Source organism: Notechis scutatus, chromosome 1 (genome assembly GCF_049901735.1).
Source record: "Notechis scutatus isolate UNSWTSFEM ecotype Mainland chromosome 1, rNotScu1.2, whole genome shotgun sequence".
NCBI lineage: Eukaryota > Metazoa > Chordata > Lepidosauria > Squamata > Elapidae > Notechis > Notechis scutatus.
The window spans coordinates 255,286,075-255,313,258 of record NC_142009.1 but is presented as its reverse complement, the minus strand read 5'-3'; the positions used below and the strand labels follow the sequence as shown (position 1 = coordinate 255,313,258).

The window sequence follows — 27,184 nt, the reverse complement described above, 5'->3', positions numbered from 1 at the left end:
GTTCCGTCTATGTGGACTGATGAAATGTAGGAAATCAGTTTCTGGCAAAAAAAAAAAAAAAAAGCTTTCCCAAAGAGAGCACCAAGTATTCAGAGATCAGAAGTATGAACAGTGGCAGTAGCGCTGCTACGATCGGGCTGCTCGGGCTAAGAGGACGGGCTACGAGAGGAGGAGAGAAACTTTGAGCCATTGCGCGGGCAAAGTGAGTGAGTAGCTTTTTTTTTTTTTTTTTGCAAAGCGAAACGGCGGGTGCACTAACTCTCCACTCAGAAATAGCAGCCGCGGGTGGGTGAGGGGAAGGGGGCTCCGTTGGCCGCGCGAGGCATTTAAGATAAAGAAATATGTTGGTGCGGTTGAAATTCAACAAAGGCACCGAAGATGTGAACGTGCGTGGAAGTCTTCGTTACGTCTGTGTAACCTCGAAGCGGTCTGTTTTTTTTAATCCCAAAGTGGGGAAAAAAGCGTGCAAGGAAAAAGAGAAGCAATTATATGCGATTATATTTCGATTCGCGTGGAAGAGGAGCCTCTCTCTCTCTCTCTCCCCATTCCGTTTTCTGCTCTCCATCTCGCCGCCTTCTAGATTTGCCGCAGCGAGGCGGAGGATTTCGCAAGTTTAAAAAAACAAAACAAAACACACGCGGTCTTCTCCAGCTTGGCGGGGCTACGTGCAAAGTTTACAAACAAGCGCGCGTCCGTCCGGCACTCTGCGGACCTGGGACAATCGCGTTGAGTGCAAACGTTTGGGTGTGCCAAAAAAAGGGGGGGGAGAGAAGGAGAGGACAGGGTGCCTGCGTGGGTGGGTGCCCTGTTTTGGAACGCGCTCTTGGAGGATCGCTGTTGGCGCTTTCGAAACTTTGGCCGGCCTTTTTTGCGCGTGGCCTCCCGGCTTTCGCGCATCAATCTTGGCTTTGAACGCAGAGAACAAAATCTACCTCCGCCCCAATAATGAACGCTGGCATTGTCTTTTTTTTTTTTTTAAAGAGCAGGCTTGTGAGGTTGGTAGGCAGGCAAAACCAATGTATACGCTGTAGATTGCGAGGGAGATGCCCGTTTTACTGTATGGTTCCATTAAGGCAGTCCAAATAGCGCTGGGGAAGGAAGGTCCGAGGGGTCAGCTCGTGGCCTGGAGGCCGTCTGCCGTGAACAAGAACGGTGGGGACAACTGGAAAAACCATCCGAGGTGGGACGGGCAATCGGGATTTAGGGAAATTGGATTTTCCAGCTGGACCAAGCCTTGGTACACGCAAGTCCTTTCTTCCCGCGGTTTCGTGAGCCTGGGGAGGGGGAGGGGGAACGGAACCATGGATTTCCATGATTGTACAGTAGTGAGTTACGTTTCCGGCATCAGGAAGGTCCCTGCAGTCACTAATTGGGAAGGCAGCAGTCTGCACCAGATCAAACCTGCTCCCTAAAGTGGACTTAGATCGGACAAAAGTTTTTTTTTTTTTTTTAAGTAACCTATGAGTCTTATGTCCTGGCTATACAGTAGATTTGGGAATCCCTTTTGCGGGCGGGTGTGTGTGGAGGGGATACTTTCGAGACATTGCTGAGTTCTGGCAACTGCCAGGATAAGTCCCCGCTGTTTTATTGGCAGTATTTTGGAAGTGGTTTGCCTGCCACTGCCATGGCGAGAGAGTGAATGGCCCAACGTCACCCAAGTTGGCTTTGTTCCTCGGACCAGACTCGAGCTCGCAGTCTTTGCCCGCTGCCCCAATCGACTCTCCCCTAATGTTTTCGTTTGGAAGACTCGGCTTGGAAAGAGAAAAGGTGGGAGGAGGCGAACGAAATAGCACCTTCTCCCGTCCATTCATTCCGCGCCGGGTTACAGTGTGGGTAGCTTTTGTTTCTCCCCTCCTTTTTGCGCGTTGTTCTGTGGAAACATCTGCAGCAAATCTTGCTGGGGTGGGGTGGGGTGGGGTGGGGTGGGGGGAAGAAGAGTCCGACGAGCTTTCCTTCTTGCCTTAATTGCAGACCTTTGAGGTTAACCCTGAGCAACCCAGGAGACGTTGCTTTAAAAAGGCTCCTGCTTCCCGCCCGTGTGGGAGAGCTAGACAGCAGCCAGAAAACGAGACAGACTCTTAGGATTGGTATGTTTGGCAGGGATCACGTTACCGACTCGCCTCTGCAGTCTGCTTCTCCTGGCCGCCCCTTCTCCTGCCGCTCCGAAAAGATCCAAGCGCCGAGTGTTCTCCCTCCTCCAGTTCAGGGATGGCGGGAAATGGGGGATGGTGGTGGAGGAGAGAGAGAGAGAGAGAGAGAGAGAGAGAGAGTCGGAGGTGGGGCTCTTTTCCGGCGTTTTGGCTTTTCGTGCTTCAGAAAGTGGCTGAACTGGCTCGGCGGCGCGGGTTCCTCCCCTTCCCCGTCGCATTGCAGGTTTCCTCCAGCTCTGCGGACTCTCGGGTGTCTGGCCTCGTCGTGGCCAGGCCGTGAGTGGAAACAGAACGAAGTTGGAAGTCCCTTTTCCAAATGACTGGACTTTTGGACCAAGTTCAGCAGGGTGGTTTTGCGAGGGGACCGCGCTCTAATGGGAAATTGGCGGACGGTCTGGCAAGACGTTTCGCCTGGTCCGAGCGGCCGTTGGTGATGGATGGGGCTGCGTGGCGCTGCCTTTTATACAGTTGGCCAAAGCCTTAGCGTCAGTCCGCGGAATATTGATTCGGAGAATCGAGCCAGGGAGGGAAGTACGTGCCCTTAGCAGACGCAATCGCTGTTTCTAGAGCACGCAGACTGATTGGGGTTTACTGTTAACGATAAAAGCAAATTCTGAACTCAATCGGAAACAAAGGCCTTGGCTTGGCTATCAGAATAAAATTTATCCCGTTTTCTTCCTCTGGTTCACTTTTAAAACGAGTGGCAAAGTAATATCTTGACCTAAGACCACAATTGAGCCCAATTCTTTCTGTTGCTAAGCAAGACAGTCGTTAAGGGAGTTTTCTTTCATTTTACAATGTGTCCTGTTTCAGTTCTTAAGTGAACCACTGCAGTTGTTAAGTTAATAACATGGTTGTTAAGTGAACCTGGCTTCCCTATTGACTTTGCCTGTCAAAAGGTGATTGCCTGATCCTGGAGTACTGCAACTGTCATAAATACATGCCAGTTCCAAGCAGCCAAATTTTGATCATGTGACCATGGGGTTGCTACAACAGTTGTAAGTGTGAAAACGGTCATAAGTCACTTTTTTTCAGTGCCATTGTAACTTTGAATGGTCACTAAATGAATGGTTGTACAAAGAGCAGGTTCCACATCCTTAAGTAACTCAGTTGTCTGTGTCTGTCTGTGTCTGCATCTGCATCTGTCTTTTCTGTCTTTTCTGTCTGTCTATCTATCTATCTATCTATCTATCTATCTATCTATCTATCTATCTATCTATCTATCTATATGCATCTGTGCATCGGGTGGCCCTTTGTGAGGTTTGTTTAGGATAGGATATAGAATAGATATATGCATCATGTTTAACTCTCCTTCCCTTTTTTTACAATATAGTAACCTTGGAAGGCTAGTTAGACTCAGAGTCAAGGATTTCAAAGTAATCATGTGACCATGGGGATGCTGCAACAGTTGTAAGTGAAAAACGGTCATAAGTCATTTTTTTCAGTGCCATTATAACTTCAAATGGTCACTAAATGGATGTTTATAAGTTGGGGACTACCAGAAACAAGTATTTAAGGCTGAGCTTAGGGCTGCGTGGGAAGTGGGAATGGATACGTCCAGTCCTTGCTTATGTTGAAGTAACTTTTTCAGTCTGGCCACTGTCTTCCCTACCAGTGCTATTTGCAAGTCCAGCAATGTTGGGTTTGCTGTAAGAGCCTAATCTCTCCTATTGCAAGGTTTCTGTTTACCAGAGAGAGGAGATCCTGCTTATAGAGCTTCAGCTCCTTCCTTTGGTGTATGTTTGTGGTGTCCCACTCACTCACACATGCACATAATGGTGGGTTAGTGTACACAAGGCAAGAAAAGTCCACAGTTCAAAAGGCGTGATCTAAAGTCAAGACACAGCATCAATCCAAGGCAAGGCTGGAATCTCAACAACCAGGAAACATACAGCTAGGAAATGTACACATTGTTCCCAGCATCGCCTCTATCTGTCTGCTGTGCTAAATAGCCAGCTTCTGGAATAGCCCATCAAGAAGGATGAGGCTGCCACCTTACCAGTTATCAGGATAACCTTTACTGATCTTGCTTTTTTTCTGTATCTATGTGTTCTTGGATCAGGTGCAGAAGGCAGTTCCTCTTCCTCATTGTTAACTGGCTGCAGCTGCATGCTTTCCCCACTTGAAGTTTCAGGGCTATACTGCTGCAGCTGTGCTTCAGCCAAATCACTCTCAGCTAGCTGCTCTGAACCATTGACCTCCTAAATAGCAATAGTACTTAGATTTATATACCACTTTACAGTGCTTTACTGCCCTCTAGAGTCTAAGCGGTTTACAGAGTCAGCATATTGCCCCCAACAATCTGGCTCCTCATTTTACCCACCTTGGAAGGATGGAAGGCTGAGTCAACCTTGAGCCTGGTGAGATTTGAACTGCCAAATTGCAGGCACCCAGCAGAAGTAGCCTGCAGCACTGCATTCTAACCACTGCGCCACCATGGTACACAAGTGTAAAGCACACAAGTGTAAAGTATCTGGGACTGGTTTATCCTCCTCTGAACTGGCATCTGTAGAGGTATCTGGGGATGTGTCTGGAAGAGTCATCACAGTGTCTTAGAATTCATGTCAGATATACTCATAAGTTGAAAAACAACCCGTGAATTGGGCTTTATTTTAAGACAGTATAGTCAACGTTGACTGTTCCTGAAAAACTATACAGCGTTGGACCTTATTTGTACTTGAACAGGAGACCACGAGGAAATTCTAAGGCTGCAGATTAGTCTGGAAAACTGGGGGAAAAGACAGCGGCAATCCTTTCTGTATGGGAAACAAGCAGACCATATGGACACATTCCCAAATCATCAGGAGTCTCTTGGGGGAGTTTTTATCTTTCTAAATAGGAATCAAACCTTTTAAGTTATAAACAAAAGGCATAAGAAGAGTTATGAACGTATGAGTAGCATACCTTGTGGGGATACTGAGAAAAGATGGTTACTCCTGATGTTAAGCAAAGTGAGGTAGTAGATGGGAAAGACCATGAAAATAGCAAGCTGTCTTTTTGTCACATGATCAGTTCCTTTTTGATAAGCCACTCTGCTGGTCATGAATATGGTGAAAGATGCTATTCAGTATTCAGGCTACACGCCCCACCCCAATGCATATAATGGTTTCTCTCATAGAGGCTTCTCTCATAGAGGGCACATGCAGAGTATATGGAAAACACACCTAAAACAGCCCTCTTACACAGAAAATAAGAACATTCTCTCCACATCTATAAATACTGCATCTAGAAAACAAGCTACCCTAGCACACAAGTGAACAACCCCCCCTGCCTTGTTGTCTTCCCTCAAACCCCACGCTAGTACTTAGGTGTCTTTCACTGCCTGTATGTTGGTGAGTCTTGGAGTATCATGGTTAAGGCTTTTGACTCAGGCCTGGGGAGATCCAAGTGGAACTCCATCCTTGACAATGGAAACTCTGACTACCTATGGGAATAAAATGGAGAATCTCACAGAAATAGGACCATCTTCATCAGAGTCCCGTTACCTTGTCCTCCTAGTTTGATTCCTTATTACAGGTAGTCCTTGACTTACAACCACAATTGACCCCAAAATTTATGTTGCTAAGTGAGACATTTGTTTTGACATTTGTTTTTTACGACCTCTCTGGCCATATTTGTTAAGTGAATCACTGTAGTTGTTAAATTAGTAACACCATTGCTAAGTGAATCTAGTTTTCCTGTTAATGTTGACTTCCATTGACTTTGCTTATAGAAGGTCAGAAAGGGTGATCACATGATCCAGGACACTGCCACCATCATAAATATGAACCAATTGTCAAACACCTGAATGTAAATTGCATGACCCTGGGGGTGCTGCCAGGGTGAAAAATGGTCATAACTCACCTTTTTCAATGCCCGTTGTAACTTCGAATGGTCACTAAACAAACTGCTATAAGTTGAGGATTACCTGTACGCCTCCAAGTTTCTCCCCCACCTTGCTGTGCCTAATTTATTAGTGTTGGTATTATTTAATTCTTGAACAACAGCAAAGAGAAACTTGCAAGAGGAACCCTTTGAGAAAATAAGTAGGGAAAGGCTTGAACAAACATTACCTGTTTGTTCTTCAGTAGTTCTGAGAGCAATACAAGTACTGGATGAGAAAGAATCCATAACGTTCAGGCCTTAGACTTTTATTCTTTTAGCTGAGGAGAACTCCTGTGGTGCTGAAGAAGAATATAGTAGTTTCTAGGTAAACATCTACAGCAGCGGTGTCAAACTTGTGGCCTGGGGCCCGGATGTATCACACACTGGCCATGCCACCTTAGCAAAGGGGGAGAAAGTTGCAATGCATCACGTGACAATGCAAGTTTGACACCACTGATCTATAGGATTATGCTATTTGTATCCTGCAAAAAATGATTAGGTTCACCAAGATAAAACTGAATACATTACCCTCCCAATTTACAGAACAATCTTTAAACTTAAATAAAGAAACTAAAAAGAAAAAAGGACAAAAAAGAAAGAATACAAGAAATAAAATGCCTTATATATTATTTTTACCGATAATTTGCTTAGTAGTAACAACCATATACTACAATAATATGATTGACAGCTATTGTAAAATATCACAGAATTATACAAAGTATAATTGCATGTTATGCTGGCTTTTATAGTAAGACTATTAGGTTTCAGGGAAGAATAAAATATAAGAAAACAGAAAAATAAAGAAATACAAAAGGAAAGGTCAGGAAGGGAACAAGATAAGGAGTGCAGAAAGAAAAAACAGAAAAGAAGTAACTTTCAGTTTCATTACTGATGCAAATGTGAGATAATGACATAATACTGGAGTGTCCAAGAAAAGGAAGGAAAGAAGGAAGGAAAGGAAGGAAGGAAGGAAGGAAAATGTATTCTACTTGGTAAAATCATTGGAAATGGGGGGAAAAGGAAAAAAGAGAAAAGGGAAACTTCTCCAATTACCTTGTTTATATATCAACATACAATATAATTAGCACTAAATCAAATAGGAAAAAAACCATTCCCGCAAATGCAAAAAAATCAGAGCTCCAATTCTAACAGATACAGATTTGCAGGTTCAGTTAAACTGAACATCCATAAAACAATTTCCTCAAATTTTAAAAGAGCAAGCAATAATCCAAATCTGCTTTTTTTTTTGGCTGACTACGCAAATCTCAATTCAGTCCTCGACTTACAACAGTTCATTTAGTGACCGTTCAATGTTACAATGACACTGAGAAAAGTGATCTATGACCATGATTCATTTAACAACCGTGTTACTAACTTAACAATTGCAATGATTCACTTAACTGTGGCTAGAAAGGTGGTAAAATGGAGCAAAACTCATTTAACAAATGTCTCACATAATAAAATAAATTTTGGGTTCAATTGTGGTCATTACTCAAGGACTACCAGTAATCATACCAGGTTTCTACATAAAAAGTCATTACGAAATTAGCAAAAGTCTCCAAGAGGAGATACTTATAGTATCTTAGAAATTATCTCTTTAACTAAAAAAACAACAAAGTATAAAAAGTGTTTTATATAATAGGTAAGTCAGTTCTTGTGTCTGTTTTAATCCAGCTATGTAACAGCACTGAATGTGAGGTAAACCTCACCTCACAGCCACTGGACTATATAATGGATTGCAAAAGTCTCCATTTTGCTGGCAAAAAATGGCTGTCTAGGAAACGAGTCAATTTTCCATAACTAACTCCAAGGTTCTTGTGCTAGCACAACATGAACTGTGGCATCTTGTCCCATTTCAAGGAGTCACTCAATTTGCCATTTTCCCCACTGGAAAAATACATTTTATGCTGGCTTTCAACCCAAATATCCTACATAGCGGTTAGACATAAATGTCTAAGATGCCATGCCATGTTTCTGTCTTTATATACTTTCTATAAAATATATGTCAGAAGACAAAAGTCTGCTTGTGAATTAGAGTTTACTTTATCAGACTGTGTCATATTTTAGTGTAAACCTTAAACATTCTAATTGATTAACAAGTTTCAGATGATGGTTCTCCTCTTTCTCTCCTCTTTTTTTTCTTAACATCTACAATATGTTCCAAGCTAACCTGGGAGGGTTCCAGAATTCTGTGCTAAATTGTTTTGAGATATAGTGTATATGGATATGAATCTAACTACAAGGGAGGGGGGGAAAATATTTTCTTACAAGAAATTAATAACTTCTGCTGCCTACGAGTCTCAGCAATGGTTCAATTCTGGCTTTGCCTTTGCATCTTTACATCTTTTTGAATATATATCAGCTTACCAGCCAGTTCTTAGCTAGCCAATTTCCTTCACTGCCTAATACTTCACTGCCTCATTCTAGTTTCTTCAGCAGGACTTGGCTCATACTATGGTCTCTAGTGGATTCTGGCTTACTGTTTGTGGGTAGCCTTGGTTAATGATGGTAATTGGGATTGGAATTTCTGTCGCTAAGTGATGCAGTCATATTACATGACTGTACCAGTTGGCTAGTGACTATTGGACATTGCTCTGGTCAGAAAACCAAGCCAATTGCCAAGCATCTAGGCCAGGGGCGTCAAATTCAATTTCATTTAGGGCTGCATCAGGCATGGCCAGGATGGGCATGACCAACTCAACATCACTCATGTTGGGGCACCTGTGGGGGCCAAGTGCTCTGCTAGCAAAAATAGCTTGCTCTTCCAGCAAAAACAGCTTACAAGGGACATGCACAGCACTCCCAAGCTCCGTTTTCACTGGCAGAGGCACCACGGGCTGGTCCTTTGCTGTTTTCAGGGCAGCCCTGTGGGCCAGATCTAAGTACCCCATGGGCTGGATCTGGCCCCCGGGCCTTGAGTTTGACACCCCTGATCTAGGCCATAATCATATCACCATAAGGGCACTGTGTTAGCCTGAACCTCATGTACCATTTATTCAGTGCTGTTGCAAGTTTGAATAATTGCTGAACGTTAAACGTAGACTACCTGCAGATATCTAGAGTGTCTTTTGTCCTGTAATGCTTTTCTGCCCAGGGTTGTGTTTCACAGCCCAGTTGCCATGGGATTCCAAAGAGATAAGCATAACAAGATATTTTTTTAGCCTTTTTCATCATACTGATATTACTTTAAATGGAGAAGCAAATGAGCAAAAAATAAGAAAAGTAGATTCTCCCCAATTTTCCAATCTACGCCTTAGCAAAGAATCAAACGTATACCTGCAATGATAGGAATTTAGCAATAATGAAAGTTGTTTTCCAAGATTACAGTTTTGATCCGGTAATGATCCGATTACAGTTTTGACCTTAAAAAAAGGAGAAGATGCAAAATACAAAATTTGCTTGTAAAAATGAAGGATTCGTTCGCTGTTTATTAGATACATTTTATTAGATATTCATTTCTGCTTCAAATATTAACAGTCAGGGGAGAAAACCATGCTCTTCTGTAAGCAGTTCCCTTGGCAGGTTTTAGTGTTATCTGAAAAAAAAAAAGTTTATTTTTTCTTCATTCCTGTTTAAGCATGATCAACATTATGAGCAAAACCAGAAGGGATACAAAGAGCCAGAAGGCTCTTATTCTTTTAAAATGCTTTCTCTGGGTTAGGCTTATGTGCAAGTTTATGTGTAACACTTGGGGGAGGGAGGCGTGCACATACTAAATAGAAATAGCAGGGATGGCAAAAACCTGAATTTGACTCTGTTGAACTCAGTTTGGCTTCTCAGCTCTTGCAGCTTATTTCTATCCAAAATGGCTGCTCTCCAGGACCATTATCTTCCATCCATGAAAACGAAAGATTTTCTGCGGCCGCAGCTGGTCTACTCTTTATTAACTAGCCATGTTGCTGATTGGCAACTTTTAATTATATGATGAAAGCTGCCTCTGCTTGCTTCACATATTTCCATTTCTATCAATGTATAGCCACAATAGCCAGGAGAGCATCTAGTACAGAGGTGTCAAACTCAATTTCATTGTGGGCTGCATCAGGGTTGTGTTTGACTCAGGGGGGGAGGGTATGGCCAGCTCCACGTCACTCAGGTCAGGAGTGCCTATGGCGGCCTGAGTGCTCTACCAGTGAAAATAGAGTTCAGGAGGGCCACATGTGGCTTCCCGAGTTCTGTTTTTGTTGGCAGAGGGTTGCAGGAGGCTGTCGCAGCATGCAGCCCTCCCAAGCTCCATTTTTGCAGACTGAGGCACTGTGGCTTGGTCCTTTCCTGTTCCCAGGGCTGTCCCTGCAGACCAGATCTAAGCACCTTGCAGGCAGGATCTGGCCCGCGGCTCTTGAATTTGACACCCCTGATCTAGTGCATAATAGAGATGAAGTGTACAATATCTATAGAGAAATATAGTTACTAAATTACTGCATTTATAATTTAGCTTAGAGTTGATAGAGATGCAAAATTAGGTCTGGCTTAAAATCTTATTTACATACTCCCTTATTCTTTACCCTTTTCTGAACATTGCAAACCTGCTCCGTCAACCAATGGGACCTTTTGTAGCAGATAAGGATTTAAAATGGAAATTGCTGTTGCTCAAGATAGTCTCTTCATGAAATGATTCAACTGAAATTCAGGATAATTGAGGGAATGAGGCTTGTTGAGAAACTCAGTGAAAACAGTAGGCAGATTGCAAGCAAGCAAGCACAGGAATGAACTTGTCAACCCAAGAAAAGGTGAATTTGTGGTACAAGGTAGTGACCTATTGCTTATCCAAAGACCAGGTTCTAGACTGAAGAGAATTTCAGCAAATGCAACTTTGTTGGATACTGTAATAACAAATTCAGTTAAGGAGTATGGAATTGTATGTACAAGAAATAGTATTTTCCCAGATGTTGATTCATCTCTTGGTCCTACATAGTAATAGGAGTTGCATATTCCAGATCAGGCTGTTTATCAATTACCCAGGTGTTGATTTCTTGCACTGATGATGTCACCTTGTTGGACATCTGAAAAGCAAACAATCAAATTCAGCATTCGCTAAGAACTGTGCCATTGATTTCCATACTTGACAGTAGTTGTTTATATTTTTCTGCTGGTTTTCCCTACCATTTTCTTAAACAATCAAATACATCAAAGTTTGATTCTGGAATGCATCTATTACTGTTCAATCATATTAGGAGTAACATGCCTCTTCAACAGACTCAAAATTGTCTTTCCGAGCGATAAGCCACCATATATGCAAAGTATTTCTATATACTATTGTTATTTTGACATGGATACAGAAATCAGTTATCCTATATTGGATCCCTTATGTGTGTTGTCAGGATAGGGAGAAATGCCTTGAGTTGCCATCTATTGTGTGCTTCATAAAGCAGCATGAATAAAAACATGGTAATCTTTTCACATTTAAAATTCCATTTTCCCTTAAACTTACATTTAAAACAATAGTTAAAATGCATATGTTACAGGAACAAATAAACAGATCCAAGAATCTTTGGACAAATTATATACTACCGTACATTTTATAAGCTTTGAATAGTGTCCATTTCAACAGAAATAGAAAGTAAAATATAGAAGATTTTCAAAATTATTGATTCAAAATTATTAATAAATGGTGGCCATCACAAGAAATTTCTTAGTTATGACACAGGCATTTTTGCAATGAGAAGCTGATGATCACATATGTGTAGCACTTGGTCTCCAATATATGCATATTAATGAAAATGTGCTATTTCGCATTGTCTTTGTGTTATTTATTATTCCTGACTTTTAAATGTTTTAATAATTTGTAAAATTGTCCAGAGTTGCTGGGAATCAGGCAGCATATAATTTACTAAATTATTGTTATGGTTGATTGCATAGGCAGCAGATGTGTTCAGACTGGATTTAGCATTTTAATCCACCTCGAGTAATTCCCAAGGATCTAGGATAGGCAGATGTTGTTTGATGAGGCAGATGTTGTTGATTATGTTGAAGGTGTCTTCACAGGATATAAGTTGTTCCAAGTAAAGCTTCCTTTTGCAATTGACTGATGGTGATTTTTGTCAATGCTGAGGATGATTAAGTGGTATTCCACTTGTCTGGAATTGCACCCAAGGTTCTTATTACTATTGGTAAATATTGCTTTCTTTTGCCACAGTTGTTCTACTTCTGTTTGCATGTTTTTATATTTTTCTCCAGTTCTTTCCCCCCTCTTTTGTCTCCAAATGCTTCTGCATCCACTATCCAGACTTTTTTTTGTCTTTCTTATTGACAGTTCTTAAATCTGGGATATGTTATATGGCAGGTGCTTGCCTGTTTGAATTTTAAAGCCCTAAAGCACTTTAGTTTCTTCATTTTCTATTTCTTTGTCTATTTTATGGTCCCACCAGATTCTGCTTGTAGGTAAATGCTATTTTTTGCAGATGTTTCTGCACATTTTTGCTATTATCGTGGTTTGTTGTACAGTCAGATGTTTAGATTGGCCCTTTTATCTTCCTTTGAGTCCTTCCTAATGACTTGGGATAGGCAGATGTTGTTTGATAGTGTTAAGGGTATAGATATAATCTGTTCCAAGTAAATCTGCCTTCTGTAATTGACTGATGGTGTTTATTATTAGATCTGAAAGACCAGGTTAAAGAGAGATAGCTAGAAAATATTTGGCCATTAGTAGTGAACAATGACTTGACTAATCTTCAGTCAATCAATTACATTACACTAAGAAAAGTTCTTACAAACTGCAAACCTTTAGAAAATCATAGAAAAAATGCACACATTGCTTCTTCACCGGAAAGTTATATACAACATTTTACAAACTGATATCAAACTGGGAAGAAATATGAAGACTACAAGAACGGAACAACTGATTTGGTTCTTAGCATGGGAAGATGATGAAAGTAAGTATCAATAGTGGCTAAGCTAAGATCTTTCCCTGAGCTGTGAAAAATAGAGAAAGTATTAGATGAGCCAGTTCAATTTCATTTCTTCTGATGGATTTGTGATGTCCAATGTTGCTGAACTATCAGCTCAGCTCAGTATAGTCAATCATAATGGTTTGTAAGGGCTGGCAATTTCTGGATGATGACCATAGACTAGCTGCCTCTTGCTTTGCCTGAGATATCTGAATTTGAGAAGTCAGGAATGGTACATAAAAGATGTTGCTGTTGACTTGGATTTGAGATCACATTAGTCGATGAGAGGACAGAGGTTCTTGTTGTGGTACAACTGTTTCCTTGATTTAGTATGAGTTTTGTTATTGACTTTGTGAACTGTTCTTTTAATAACCAAAGAACCAAGAGGCATGTTACTTGATCTTTGTGCATGTTTCTTAATATTTGTGTTGATGAACACAACAGCTTAAGCATGTCTGTCAGCCATGTGCTTAATTTATTTCAGCAAGACTTAATTTCAGCTGGGTGCGTATATCTGATGCTTTCCAAAGGTGTCAGGATTACCACATATCCTTCATATGGTACATCCTATTAGGTAATCTTCAACAATTTAACTATTATTGTCTTTCCTCCTTGCCTAATTTAAATAATCCAGTGTCTCCCACATAAACCAGTTTTTACCATACAATTAGGGCTTTAATTCATAACTGTGTTTGTTTTTGCTAATTAGTGCCAATACTGGGATAATCAGTTGAATTATACCACATAGTCACCTAATCTCCCCTGGGATTTCTGACAAACTTCAACGAACAGTTTAAATGGCAGAGTTGGCAAAGAGCTACAACACAGAGAAAACTAAGTGCACCTTCTGTCTATAAAATAAAAACTTCACTGTTTGGTACAAGTGAATAGGAGAAATGTAATCTTCCAACTTGATGAAACTTAGATGCTTTTAGGTGTACTGTAAACTATCTGTGCTAAAATCTTTTGCATAGATAATCAGGCTAAGAATTAGAGATACTTTGTTACAATTAGATTTTTTTAAAGCCTGTAAGAAAACACTATATAAATAAGAAAGGCAGGTTCACTGAGTGTAAATAAATTTTTGTTCTTGGTTGAAAAGTCCCTACTTGAAGTAATGTGAAAGATGGTTTATTACTGAAGTAAAGAAGTGAGTATTTCAAGCATGTGTTTTTTACTGATAGAATCTATTGGTAGTATATATCATGTCACAATTTCTTCAGAAACTAAGTGATTATTCCTAAATATTTCATTTTGTCGTATTCTGACTAAAAGCTGAATTTTATTGTCATCAAGTCTGAACACAAACTTTTCAGTGCACCTGATCAGGTTCACTACTGTTTCACTAATTGAATGAAGAAGAAAAAATGTGGACAAAATATTAGATGTGGAACAGCAAAATTGTGAATTTAAAACCCTGATAACATATGAAGTAAATTGAATGACTGAGTTTTGTCATTTTTGAGCTATCTGCATGGATCCCGCAGCGTTATTGAGAGTCAAGATGGACAGACTTTTCATTACTGGACTTGTGAACATTATTCATTAATCAAGCAATAGAACTATATTACTTGGCTTAATTAAAAGTGCATAGGCAGAAAACTCATGTTTTTTATCTTATGCTCTTTTGAAAAATGTGGTAGCATATTTGGACACATGACCTTTAGTAATGCTGAAGAAAATAATTTGCTTAATTTTGCCCAAAGGCATATGAAATTGTTTGTAGTACATGGGTACATATTCAAATTAAATTAGTAAGAAAATTGTCAGGAAGTAAATGCTGAGTTTTATTTAAAAGTATAGCAAACATCTAATTATAATTCATCAAGAGCAAGCAGCACATCTCGAAATAGATATATTAATTTCAAATATGGTTTGATGTGGTGTCTTCCCATTTCTTTTTTTTATTTTTAAAATAATGGTTTGGTTTTTTGTTTTGTTTTTTGCAAGAAATTACATGTCTGGGTGTTTAATGTTGATTTGTCTTGCAAACTTTGACAATAGCCTTGTAAACTATGTTTTTCCTGTGCAGTAATATTAATGAAAATTGCAATCTGTATTCACTTTCCTGGAAGTAAATTTCCTTGAATAATTGAGATGTGCAAAGACTTGATCCATAAAATTTTAAGCTTGATCAGTTAAAGACTATTCATGTATTTACCTGGTGTCTTGAGTTGAATGTCTTCATTTCAAATCTTCACTTAACCATGAAGGTAATTGAAAATCGTGATGATATTTTATTCAGTTACCATGTCTTGATAATTTGAACACAGTGATGGAAAAGTGGTATACAATGATTATGGTTATGAAGTAGTGAACCTTTGGGAGCTTTGAGTAACTTCATCAAAACAGATGCTATATTTAAATTTAGTTTCGTATACCGTAGTACCAGATTGATTCCAAAGTGCTGATAATGCTATTACATTTGTTTTATAAGATGTGATTTTGCTGTGGATTAAGGCTGATCATATTAAGTTCAACTAATCCTTTTTTAATTAATCCAGTTTTAGTTTTAAAAATGTATATATTAGATTACAGCAGGGACTGAGTATTTTCAGAAACAGAAAGAAAGAAAAGTAATGTGCTGTGGACCACAATTGGCCTTATGTAAAGTGGACTTATGCTAATATTGGTATAATTTAGTTTGCATCAATTTGACAGAAAGTCCCACTGAACTGTTCATTCATTCATTCATTCATTCATTCATTCATGTAAGTTATATAGTCACTATCTCTGTGCCTCTGTGGCACAGTGGTCAGAATGCAGTACTGCAAGCTTCTTCTGCTTTAGCCAGCTGCCTATAATTTGGCAGTTCAAATCCCACCAGGCTCAAGGTTGACTCAGCCTTCCATCCTTCTGAGGTGGGTGAAATGATGACCCAGATTGTTGGGGGCAATATGCTGACTCTGTAAACTGCTTAGAGAGGGCTGTAAAGCACTATAAAGCAGTATATAAGTCTAAGTGCTATTGTTATTGCTATCTCAATCAGTAACTAAAGTTATAACTGCTATGTTGCAAAAGTAACATTTCTTGTGAAACTTTTTTTTAAAAATCCCTCAAAACTTTTTTGTAAGAAAAGAAAATTTTTACTCATAACATATCCACAGAATATACTAAAATTGCCATTTGATTCAAACATTTGTAATCTATGCTTTGTTCTATTGAATCTTTTCATTGAGTCCTCAAGAGTTGGCAGTAAATTAATTATGCATACTTTAGTCAGGAAGCATTCTTTTTTTGAGAGAGAGAGGGGCATATTTCTAAGTATGCAGTCCATGGAGATTGTTATATTGCACTTGTTACTGTATTTGAAATATCAGGTTCCAAATTGCCTTTTCAAACCTATAACATTTCTGCTTTACATTTCCAAATCTACAATAATGAAGACTTTCAAGTCTTCTGACAAAATTGATGTAACAGAACAATATGACTGTTGTTGCTGCTATTCATATTTTGAAACTTCTTACAGGACACAAAAATACTTTTATGGTTGGCTGAGTGATAGAGCTTGGAGCGTACAATAATTTGCCTCTTCCCCAAGTCATGTTGATGCTTACAAAGAAACATGAAAAAATAATAATAAGTTGTGTCAAATCTTCCTTATCCTTGCCAGAGAAACTGCAGGCTTATGAAGAATGCCTTCCTGCTTGAGGTCGGGATATGGTAACTTGTAATCTTGATATAAGCTGACAGATCATCTGGGCTGTCTTTTGGAACTTGTTCATTGACTGGGAACCCTCTACAGTTCTGGTTTAGGTGGTTCCTTTAATTCATAATGGCATGCGGTCTCTTCCTTTGTGCTACATTAAAAACCACTTAGGGCTTAAAAGTAAGGCTATCATTCCCATCTTTTTATAGGAACATCAACATGAATCAACACTGATGCTGAATTGAGATGAATGTATGAAATGTGTGCATGAAATACTGCACTGATGTACGACAAACAAGAGAATTAACTTAAGGAGCAGGGGTGGGATTCAAATTCCTTAACAACTAGTTTGTGGGTGTGGCCTAATTTGTGGGTGAGGCTTGGTGGTGACTGGATGGGCATGACTTGCTGACTGGGCATGGCTTGGTGGTCACATGACTGGCTGGGCATAGCTTATATGTAAATATTATAATTATTTATGTAAATATTGAATTTTTTATAAAAAAGAGCAACTTTTACCCAAAATCAGGCAAAGCAGGCTGGCAGATTGATTTGCTCACAGAATCACAGATTCACTGAGAAGATCTACCATTCTGCAATCTATTGCCTGAGTCTGTCACATAAAATTTGCTTGCAAGCAAACTCACAAAATTAACTCACAACACACCATGTATGTAAATATTGATTTTTTTATAAAAAAGAGCAACTTTTACCCAAAATCAGGCAGAGCAGGCAGGCAGATTGAGTTGCTCACAGAATCACAGATTCATTCAGAGATCTACCATTCTGCAATCAATTGCCTGAGTCTGCACTGAAAAATAGAAGCTAGGAAGGTTCAGTTCTGCTTTTAGATTAGCTAGAAAGCAAGAAATCCCACGATTTCCTGCTTTCTAGCTAATCTAGTCAGAACAGCTGATGGTCAGGAAAAAAAGGAAAAACAGCAACTTAGCAGGCAAGTTGGATGGCACGCATGCCAGGTAAGGAGTGACTGGGTGGGGAGGGGAGGGGCCAGCCAATGATGCAATTTGCCGGGTCTCTGAACTCCGCAGAATCGTAACCTGGTTCTATAGAACTGGTACGACCAGGTAGAATCCCACCCTTGTTAAGGAGAAAAAGAAAGCAAATGAAAAGAATTACAAAATGACAATGGTGGTAGAATTAATCTTTCTCTGCCCCTTTCAATTGGAATTATGATACTTCCATGATGCCCTTGCTGTTTTAAAATGTCTTTTCAGATGTTCTGAAAACATCTATCCATTCTTTTTTTTTCTGTTTCAAAGAAAGCAGATTTTGATGAGATAAACACCCACAATGAACTGAATCTTACATTATTTCACCAAATACTACAGAAGATGTTATTCTGGGAATTTTGAGGAGAGAGGTTTTGGCCCCAGATGAACCCACTTTTGGTTCCACTTGCTGACATGTTTTTCTTTTCCTAGTTTCGTGAGGATAGTATTCATCCTTCCATATATGTAGTGTTTATCTATGCATTAATTTAGGTAATCCAGTGTCTTAATCTGAAATCAATGTGTTTTCTAATGAGCTTCTATTTAGAAAATAATTTGAAAGATGATATAAACACCTTACTGTATTGGGGCCTAGTCAGTTTTGACACAACTGTACTTATGTCATTATGCTGCTGCCAAATGATTTAAACACCATCTTGGAGGAGGAAAAAGAACAAATGTTAAATGAATCAAATATGAAAAAAATAGTTTATCTGCTTCAGGAGGTAGAGTCTCAAGGTTTAGATACAATACTTTAGTTCAAAGCTTTGCATCTGGTTCGCCTTATCTGGATTTAGAAGCTATGCAGAGTTATGCAGGTTAATATTTGAGTGGAAATATGGGAGAAATGAATATAACCTAACCCAGAAGGCGGCAGTGGGAAACTACTTATGTGTTCGGGCCAAAAATACCACCCAATTGTATCTATAATCATCAGGAGCTTCACTTCACATGAAAATTATCTTTATATTCTCCAATTTTCCTCACTTAAATTCGAATACCAAAAGTGAGGGAGTCTAGAAGAGACACTTTATTCACTTTGTATTTCTTTTGTTCTAAATATTGGAACCCATTTCCTGTTTCACGAATTATAACCTAGGTTAAAAAAATGACTTGATGTCATTGAATCTAAGGCACCCACATATTATTAATATATTATTTTGTAAATAGAAATTGGCAGATTCAAAACTGTGGATGCCGGAAAACATTCTCAGAAAGTTTAGAATCTTATACAGTAATAATACTGTAAATAGCCATTATAAACTTTGTTAAAGAACCAGATTTCAAGAAATAAAGAACAAGTAGGGGCGATATTCACAGAGATAAAAGAATAATAATTATTTTATTCTGATCTAATTAGTAAGTAAAAATCATAGGCAAACCTTGGTACTCTTTCTTTTAAAAAAAGTAGTAGGTCTTTTTCAACAGATATGAAATATTTACTGAGCTCTGTGAACTTCTAAATTTGTGAACTTCTAGGAATTACTAAAAAGAAAACCACAATTCTGCCAACAATAGCATGGCACATAACTATATATAAACAGGAAGCAAGCTGCACAGTCATTAGCACTGGTGATATTATCTAGTTGAATATTAAAAGGTTTTTATGTATATATATACTGGTATACATGCACACATGCACACATACACATGCATGTACTGATTAGGAGAGACCCAGGGTCTACCTCTGTAATTCATTGCCTATACTTTTTCCCCTTAGAGTAATATTTTATATTTGCAATATTTTATACACCTTTATTCTAAACTCAGTGTCAGTGTTGATTAATGTTGGTATCCCATCAAAGATAGGAAAGGTAGCCTCACTTTTGAGCCCTCCGTGGGTTTTAATACAGCACAAAGGAAGACCACATGTCATTATGAATTAAAGGAACCATGTAAGCCAAGAGTGTAGATAGTTCCCAGTCAATGGACATGATCCAAAAGACAGCCTGATCTGTCAGCTTGCATCAGATTTACAAGTTATAACTTGACTCCAGGCAGGCAGGCAGGCATCCATCATAAGCCTGTAGTTTCTCTGAAAGGAGAAGGAAGAATTGATGTGACTTATTTTTCCCATGTTTTTCTGTAAGCACATAAGCTGCCGGCCACCTGGTATTCTGGTTTCTAACATGCATGCATGCACAAAAACCAGTTGGCTGGCGCACACATGTGCACCGGGGAGCTGCTCTTCCAGTTTCCGCCGCTCCCACACATGTGAAGACCAGCTGGCTGGTGCGCATGCGTGTGCCGGAACCCAGAAGAGCAACAGGCGATGGCTGGCGTGCCCAGACAGATGGCTCTGTCTGCCACTACCGGAATATGTGGCATAGGAATATGTCACATAATCCTGGGATCCTGCACCCATAGTAAATACAAATCACCCGAATTTGGGTCACATGATTATAGAGATGCTGCAATGGTCACAAGGACGTGTCATAAGCCACTCTTTCAAAATCATGGTACTATACCATACACAGATACATGTATATACATAAATATGTACAGACAGAACTTTTTTTTTGCCTTTGAATTATCAACACTAAAAGGTTGCATTTGAAAAAAAAATGCTAATATGCAATTGTCTTACTGTGTTCTTGTGAAAGAGGCATCATCTATCATCTTTTAACACTATTGAATCTGGATACTTTAACATCTGGAAGCAATTGATTATATGAGTTTTTTTTTTTTTTTTTACATTTTCTAGAGTTCAGGTACCATCAGTGGCTGAAGGATGTGCACTTCTCTGAGCCCTAAGGTCCGAGGCCCTGGCCTCTCTGATATGCACCAGTATAGCCAGTGGTTGGCCAGCAGACATGAGGCTAATTTGTTACCAATGAAGGAAGATTTGGCGCTATGGCTGACAAACTTGCTGGGTAAGATTATTTCTACATACTGTAATTACTGTCAAGCATTTCTAAATTTGATCTTGGACCCTGACATGCAAGTGGAAAAACTTACTCTGAATAAATAATTAAAGTTCTACCATCTGGTCTTGTTTATTGTCTAGTTCTGTAGTCTACTTAGACTTTTAATTTCACCTGCTTTCCTATTTGGAAGGCCACAATGAAATAAATATTTCTTCCTTATTATTTTAGCATATATGGTATAATATATGTATGTATATATTGGGTGGGGAGGGGGGAAGGGGAAAAAAGGCTATAGTAAAGCTTTGAGAATTTTGTTTATTTACCTGCTATCAAATATATTTATTATATGTAATTATGCTGTGTTAAAAATCTGCTTTACTGTTTCCTTTGCTGCAAGTGTTGAAGATTTCTTTACATGAACAAGGTGAATTTCATTGGCCTCCTTATGATAGGAGGAACAAGTGACAAGACATGCATTGCAGGATCATAATGCAAACTGCACCTTAATGTACTTCTTTCCACCGTTGATGTAAGTATGAAAGGGTGTAGCCTGTGTTGTGACATCACGATGCATACTTTGATAGCATCATGAATAGCGATGGTTATCACTCTTGTGATATCTTTCCTTGGAATTAAATTGAAGTATGAGAAGCCTGGGAACTGGAAATATAATTAGGCAGTAATATGCAAGGGAATTTACACCTACCCTTGGCTGTAAACCTAAATAAGTGCATGAGACTCCTCTCCAATTGTGACATTTTAATATACATTTAAAGAGAAAATTATCTTTCATCAGATGGAATAACATGAAAATTGATGGAACAATAGCACAGCATAATTTTTCTGCATTTGCATTTCAATGTCTGCCTTGGATATCTTCATCTGACTTTTTTTCTGTTCATGTCTCATGCAAACTGGATTCTAATCTCTTTCACATATGTCCTCTATTACAAGATGTAATACAGCAAATATCATGCAGTGAAATATTTTTATGGTTTCAGTACATTTTCATTACTATTTAGTGCTTTTGAATAAGTGCAAAGAGCTAAAATATGATTTTTTTAAAAAAAAAGGACAGTTCAAAAACAATTTTAAAAAATAAGGCTTTTGTAGGGATTGAGGAATATATTATTCTATGATTTTCTGGGCTGAATGTCAAAAATCAAGGGTGTTCTAAGAATATTTCACTATGCACTACTTGAATAATTAGGAAGCATATGTATGTTGTTGTCATTATTTTATATATGATTTATATACAAATAAAAAGTGTTGGTATTTACTCTTACCAATCATTTAGATGGATCTTGGGGATAAAATTGTATTTATATTTGAAATGGTTTGAGAAAGCAATGAGTCTCGATACTGATTTTTGCCTTAAATGCTCAGCTTTCAAATTATATTGACTTTAGTGTGGCATTTTGCCATAATTGTGCCATGTACTGCTTTCTAGTGAACTGCTGATGATTTAGCACCTGTGTGTGAGAGAGAAAAGAACAAACCAGATTTTATCTTTTGTTCTGGCACAGAATCCCTTTATTCTAGTCAAACTGTTTCATTTGCCTTCCATACATCTTCACTCTTAGTTAGATTAAATAGGCAGTGTAGAGTGTAGGTAGAGTGCTTGGACCCAAGCATTTTCTGCCCCATTCTCCAGTTCATGTGCTACTGAGGTTTGGTATCATATAGTGATTATAATAGGATCTCAAGCTAAGGTTATAAGCTTACAACAGGAAGGCTGTTTCTAGACATCTAATTTGCATATCTCCTTATAGCAATTTCATCCTTGATGTTGCCATTCTCGGTTCACTCCATATTTTTTTTCCTTTCATGTTTTCTTTCCAGCAACTGGTGTGTGTGTGTGTGTGTGTGTGTGTGTGTGTGTGTGTGTGTGTGTGTGTAAAAGCAATGGCCCAATGCAAAATAAAATCTGCATCTAGATGTAAACAAATAACTGGTTTGGAAATAATACTATGGTTATGAACCATGTTGATCAGAAACACAATTTGAATCACAAGTAACATTACAACAACTTTATTCAACCAATCTTGGCCATGCTTAGGAAACCCACACTTTTTCAGTATGGGAAAATAATTATACAAATTAGTTTATAGCATTAAAATTTCCAGATATGGTGAGATGTTCAAGTCTCAAAATTTCAGTGAAGAATTGTCCAAGCCAACTTGGACAGCCTCAAGGTAGAGAAGAGTGCTCTGCAGAGATATTGGAAAGAAAATATAGATTATTGCAAATGAAGTATTTTGATGAAGAAAAGTTTAGTAAAATTTATTGTATTATTCAATAGAAGTTACAATATCTCTATTGAAATACAAATCAGAACATAATAAAGTATTAACATTGGTTTTATTACAGTCATTTTACAACATTTTATCTTAGTATATTCATCCTGCATCCATTTGTTTGATGAGAAATTCAATGTTGGTCCAGAATTCCCAGGAGTATGTAATATTTAATCCAAGGGATTGCTGAAAAATAATCTGGAGCACCTCCAGTTAATAGCCTTGATTTTATTTGGCTTAAAGATTCAGGATTCCATTGGGTATGATTCAATTTGAGATTCATCAGTAACCCAATTCAGTTCAAACTGATTAAAAATTCCACTGAAAAAGTTTTGATTGTAGACCTTGATACAGAAACTTCAAAACATTTGAAGTCTGATCACTGTTTGGCAAAATGAAATGAAAGTAGCAAGGAAGGTAGACTTTTTGGCTAACCCTAATTTTTTCAAGTTTCAGTTGAAGATTTTCAAGCATTTTATCAGTGAGGGGATGGCCAAAAGCAAGTAGTTTTCCAACATGCTAGTATAATTACCCTTCCACCATTGAAAAATTATGGATTTTCTAAGCATGGCTAATTCAGACTACTTCAGGCCACAATGGACTGCAGAAAATATCCATTAATTTATGGGAAAAGTGGAAAGATGCTATTCATTTGAGTTGCTAGGATCAGAAGAGCCAATAACACCTTCATATTACCAATGGGAAATTAACTATTTATTTAGTCTTATTCAAGTAGTAGCCATTCACTCATTGCCAGAAGACTTAAAGCTTAGTAATACAGAATTTAAAAGTAAGGACAGTCTTGGGTCCATATTTAGAAAGCTGAAAGGTGAGCCAAACTTCTAGTTCTGTTGGCAGGATCTACACAAAAGTGTAAGTGCCTATTTCCTTGAGACAGAGAAATTTAGGATTCATATCTGGCTATATTGAAAGAATTGAGAGCTGAAAAAGTGATACTCAAAATTATTGTCAGTCTCCCCTACCCAGAAAATCTCAGATAGGCACAGAATTTAATGTAGTAAATGTCATTGGTTACTTCCTTGTGTCAGTATTTCTCCATCATCTACCATGGAAACAATAATTATGGATGTTGGAAGATGTAGTTCATCCACATTGGGAGAGCCATACGTTTTCCTCCTGTACGTTACAGAGTAGCCTAAGGCTATTTCTCAGTTTGTGTGAAAAATCTCTGAGTTTCCTGAAACAGTCCTATGAGAAAAAGCATTCCAGTCTGTAATATACTTGGCACTTCTTCCCTACTACTTCGAAGGAAAATTATTGGTAATTATGGAGAAAATGTCTTTCACTATTTTATGCTTCTCTTCCTGTGCACGGATTTTGTTTAAATACAGTTAAGCAGTCATCTTTCACCTTTTAGAACAGACGTCTGCTTGGCAGGCTTTCAATATGGTGTCTGCCAATAGGCCAAAGCTTAGATGCACATTAAACACTTTTTTCTTATGTACATACCCACCAAGCTTTTCCCTTTCAGAATTGGTAAGATTAGGCAAATGTAGAAAAGGAAGATAAAATTAGACAAATAAGTTAAGGCATGAGGTAGGGAAAAGAAAAAGGAGTACATAAATGGAATATTCACATGTTAAACAAGACATTCCATAAGCCAATTGTCATGACCTATAACTTAGTGAAATGGTGCATTAGAGGGCAACAATTTTTGAAACAAGATTCTTCAAGTGGGCTAACTTAGTCTATAACTAGAGACTAACTAGTCCAAACTAGAGAACCCAGACATAACTATGTCCAAACTAGAGAACCCAGAAATCTCAAAGGAATAATATTTGGGGAATTTGTGGCTCCTTCAGCACTGTGGGCTGTTGCTGTGCTGTTTTGTTATATATTGTATATATGGCACTAAAAGGTGACCTGGATTCTGAAGAAGCAGCATTTTTTCTACCTGTTGTCTTTGAATTTTCTCAGAAAATTCAGGTGATAAATAAATGGAAATGAAGTCTGGAGCTGATAGATGAGGAATAGAACTGAATGTGAGTCAGCACAAGTTTGAGCTCAGACTGAAGCTTATACCATGCTGGCACTACTCTTACTTTTCTGGTACTACATTGCTGAGCTGTTAACCTGGTTTAGGGACAGACAAGAACAGAAAGATATGCTGTCTAGTTACTAGCAGTTTGCTGATAAAGTCACTTAGATTTACTGAGATCTTGTTTCTTTGTAGGAAGAATCTATGAAGCTGACTAGGCAACGTCTTACATTAGTGAGATTTTTGTGGAGGGCTGTGGAATCTGATGGAATGGTTTGTCCTTTTGTTTCTTAGTGGGTTTTTTTTAAAGTGTATTTTTAAACAATATTTCTGTTGGGTGGATTTGACTAGATTTAGGCAGTGGCCAAGTTGAAACAAACAAATAAAAACTTGGGCTTTTGAGGACCTAATCCCCAAAACATATTTATTTAAGCCATTTTATCTTGTTTTTAGGCCAAAAATAGTTAACTGAGAGGCTTGTAAGGCCTTTCACCCTGAAGCTTACTGTTTAAAAGCTTAAACAAAAGGATAGGCATTTGGTAGCAGGAGAAAAAAACAAGGATGTTGCTGATGATATTTTCTAAGAAAGGTAATACAAATGTTAAGTTCTGAATATTCTCAAACTGAATCTGTGTATCCTTTCAGCTGGCCTTTATTCTGCTCACCTATAATTTTTTTTTTTTTGCTTTTAATGTTTTTTTTCCTTTGAGTTTCTGGTCTTGAGTTCTCACTTTGTCAGCTTCTTCTCTTATCAAGACAAGATGATTCTTAGGAAGTCCTTCAGAAGTCAATTAGGAAAGGAATAGGTCAACACGGGACACTGGACAATAGCAATTCATCTATTTTATTAAATATACTAGTACAAATAAGGGGGAAATAATAACAGTAATTAACAAGAGCAACAAGATGATGTAGGATGGCTAAGGCTATAAACAGATTCCTCATAGCAGATGTTCATTCTCAACATATGGAAAAAACTATGTGGTACACTAGCCTTTTCCAAGCTGGAAGCCTTATTTATATGTGAACTTCAGCTCCCAAAAAATTCAGCATGTTGGCTGCAAATATTGAGAGTTGAAGACCACATATCTGGCAGATGCCAAATTGAGGGAGATTGACTTATATGCAATTGGCATTTCTTCAATCCTTTTATATGCCTGTTTTTCTGTGAGGAAAGTATGAGGAAGAGCTATTGAGAGCACTTCTAGGATTAAGAATCTATTGGATATGCACAATACCTTTTCTATAATCATTTCAATAAACATTTTATGTAAGACTTCCTCCTCCTATGTTTATTAAATAGTTAACTTACAAGAGTAAGCCATTACACAAAGAGAAGGAAAAGTGGGAGAGACGACTGATGAGAACAGCATGTTTTCATGAAGAGCTCTCTGATAAAGTGAAAGGGTAAATTTAAAAAAAATATTAAAATGGACATATAGCAAAAACAAAATATCAGGAAATAACCTGAATTTATAAGCATGGATTCGGGAAGACAAAGGCCCAGAAGGAGCTGAGGCTTACAGGGTGAATGTCCAAAACAATAGCAGTCATTTAAATATGTGCAAAACAAGAGAAAAGTTGAGCTATGTTTTGGAGAAGATACCAAAGTGGTTAGAGAAATCTGGGAGAAAGCTGAACTGCTTAATTCCTATTTTGCCTCTGACTTTTTTGGAAGATTAAAAAAATGGTCCATCTTGTAAGCAGCTGCAGGAGACACATGCAGGTCAAAATTGGCAAGAAAGTGGAGAGAGAACACTAGCTGCTTTGAATGAATTCAATTTGCTGGAACCAGATGGATTACATCCCACGGTAAAGAAATTGGCACATATGATCTCAGAACCACTAACTGTAATCTTAGAGAATTGCTGGTATATGGGGGATATGCTAGAAGATTAAAGAAGAGCTAACATTTTCCAATCTTTAAAAAAGGAGAAAAAGTGGATTCAGGAAAATGCATATCATGCAGGGCTTGATTTCAATATCTGGTTAGAACCTAGAAAAGATAACAAAATAGTGGGCTTCCAGATACTAAGAAAGGGCCAAGGTGAATACTGAAAGCCAGCATTAGTTTCTTAAAAACAGTTTAGTAATTTATCTTTTTTTTTTACAAACTGATTTGAGTAATAGATCAATGGATGTAATGTGCCTGATCTTCAGTAAGGTAATTGATAAAGTAGACCACTGTCTCTTTCTTGCTAAACTGGGGCAAAGTGGGAAAGATGATTCCAGTACCCAGTGGATCTGCAATTGGTTGAATAACCATCATGTGGTGCTTAATGGATTTATGCCTAAGTGGAAAGAGATATGCAGTTGTTCAACATTTTTATGAATCATTGAGATGGGTAGAAGGGATGCAGAGCACACCAATGTTAGGGGACAGTAGTGCTGCCACCTCATAATACAGGATCAGGATTCAAAATCTCTATAGATTTGCACTTAGGTAGGAAAAAGCAGATATGGA

At 38.3% G+C, this 27,184-nt stretch overlaps 1 protein-coding gene across 2 annotated transcripts in view; it reads left to right on the top strand.

Annotated features, from left to right (window-relative positions):
• Window positions 1-27,184, top strand: part of GAS2 (growth arrest specific 2) — a 159,423-nt gene continuing 132,239 nt past the window's right edge. Inside the window, exons 1-2 of one of the 2 annotated variants that reach the window (XM_026664756.2) lie at window positions 1-202; window positions 20,262-20,430. In XM_026664756.2, the coding sequence (XP_026520541.1) occupies window positions 20,289-20,430 (142 nt within the window). In that variant the 5' untranslated portion in view covers window positions 1-202; window positions 20,262-20,288. Of the gene's footprint in view, window positions 207-20,261; window positions 20,431-27,184 lie in introns of both variants that reach the window. The other variant, XM_087951103.1, reaches the window with a different exon arrangement.